Below are 2,177 nucleotides of genomic sequence, written 5' to 3'. Positions count from 1 at the left end.
AGAGAGAGAGAGAGAGAGAGAGAGAGAGAGAGAGAGAGAGAGACGGTGGGCAGCTCTCGGGTCATTCGGATCTCGTGGGAACTGGTCGTGATTAGTCCACGTCAATAGCAATGCTAGTTATGCTAATTGCGCGAAAGCACTTGGGCCTGCTACCAGCATCGAGCTCTCTGCCAGATAAGCTAGGTACGAAGGTAGTACCTTTGGCTATCGATTTATCGGGAGAGCTCACTCCCTCACTCCGGAGGGAGTTCGAGATCGGTTGCTCTCGATCATTCGAGCTTCGACTTGGTCGACTCGAGAGAGAGAGAGAACTCTTTCGTTATTTTTTCCCTTGTAACGCTTGATATGCGAACAAAAATACAGGAATTTCGATACTCGTCATCGGCGAAGGGATGGAATTTCCAAGTCGAGAACCTCTGTTGCAACGGAGGGAAATATTTAAAACGCTACACCGAGAGAGCGTTACACCGTAATTCGAGTAATTCGAGTATTGGGCGAACAAACGCGCGATGTTCGGTTACATGGCGCCAAAGGGGAAGCTCGTTCTCTGCAAAATTGATGGTTTAATGGCGGGGACGCGCGTTAACGAGTACCGTTCGTTTCTGTTTCAGGCGGCGGGACCGCCGGTGCAGCTGGAACCAGTGGATCTGTCCGTGAAAACTCCCGTGGTGTTGCAGGTGCCCCGGTACAGTCCAGCGGCTATAATTACCGCCACTGCTAGAAGAATCCCTTCACCTTCCACGACGCCTACGCCACCGCCGCTCTCCGCATCTACCGGTGAGTGAATCAAATTTAATCGATAAATTTCAACGTTAATTAAGCTTAAACATCGTTGGAAAAATCGATTTTCGTTGAAGGAAATCCTCGGAAATTATTCCGATAATCTTATCCTGTATTAATATCTTGAGAATTCGAGATCGTTTGAAATACGCGCAATGGGACCGTTGTCGTCGCCGAGGCGCGTTTAAAATTGCAACGCTCGCAACATCGGTGAAGAATCGCGCGTTACGAAGGCGAAGGGAAGCGCCTCTATCGGCTATCGGCTGTCCCTAACCGGCGGCGCGCAGGTGCACGTGTAATCTTCTTAACAGTGGTCCCGACTTCTCTCGCTTATGGACAAAACCGCGGAGATCTCCTCCGATTCCTATTGCTTTATGGGTTAATTATGTCCGATTTTTTCCGCGCACGACCATTCTATGGAAAACCGATTTCCGTTTCACGAACCGTAGGCTAGGCTGTACAACCGATATCTCCGCGTCCTTGCCAACGTATATTTCAACCGATACCGGTCTTCGAACAACTCCCGTTGTTTCTATACGCTACGTAATGAAAATTTTATTCGCGAAGAACGATGAGGATTTCTTCTCCCTCCTCTCTCTCCCTCCCGTTAAAAATTGAGAAATCAACTAGGTACGTTTTTTACGAGATTAAATAGGTACCACCTTACTCTTACCTTTATCGTTGAATTGCCGGGTGTTCCGATGAAACGATGCAAAAAAAGAAAAAAGAGAAAAAAAACATCTGGTTCCTGAAACGATCCTAAGAGATCTTAATGGCCTTTGAGAGAGAACCAGCAGTTTCATAGCGGTCCTCGATAAAAAGTCGTTGCCTAGTAGTTGGTTTCTCGCGCGCGAACGTGGGCCGCGTTTAAACATTCGGGGGGAGGAGGGGGGAGGGGGACACGCCTCTTTTTTATTACCTGTATCGCCGGCTACGCAAAAAACAGGAAAGAGAGAGAGCGAGAAAGAGAAAGATAGATAGAGAGAGAGAGATAGAAAGGAGGAAAAAACGAGTGTAAGGGAAGGGAAGAGGGGAAGAAGAGACAAGCGTGCAACGACGTAGAGCTCGAGCCCGCTTCTGGCTAGCATTTGGACCCGCATTCACTTCCATTTCTGGATTAATGGCCACGCACACCTGCGCAAAGCCGAGTCCGAATGCGATTGGGGTCGCAACCCGTAGTCCTTGCCCGGGGCCATCGTTGTCCTATAGTCACCAGTCTCTCGGAGAATATACTTTTCCGTTCGCTGTCCGCCGATTGCCAATTTGTCCGAGCGCCACTCTCGTATAAACGTATACATATATATATATACATATAATAAGCCAAGCTTGAACGAGGTGCGATTCTCCTCCGATATACGATGGAAAGGTTAGAAGTGAGTTCGGTGTTTAACCCTTGG

At 48.4% G+C, this 2,177-nt stretch overlaps 1 protein-coding gene across 4 annotated transcripts in view; it reads left to right on the top strand.

Moving 5' to 3' along the window:
• LOC102671059 (Krueppel-like factor 6) overlaps nt 1-2,177 on the top strand; it is a 236,668-nt gene that overhangs the window by 88,343 nt on the left and 146,148 nt on the right. For all 4 annotated transcript variants that reach the window (XM_031509411.1, XM_006613395.2, XM_006613396.2 and 1 more), the window contains one exon: nt 612-777. In XM_031509411.1, the coding sequence (XP_031365271.1) occupies nt 612-777 (166 nt within the window). The remainder of the gene's footprint in view (nt 1-611; nt 778-2,177) is intronic.

The sequence above is a fragment of the Apis dorsata genome, unplaced genomic scaffold (genome assembly GCF_000469605.1).
Source record: "Apis dorsata unplaced genomic scaffold, Apis dorsata 1.3 scaffold_149, whole genome shotgun sequence".
NCBI lineage: Eukaryota > Metazoa > Arthropoda > Insecta > Hymenoptera > Apidae > Apis > Apis dorsata.
This window is presented reverse-complemented; position numbering and strand designations above follow the sequence as displayed.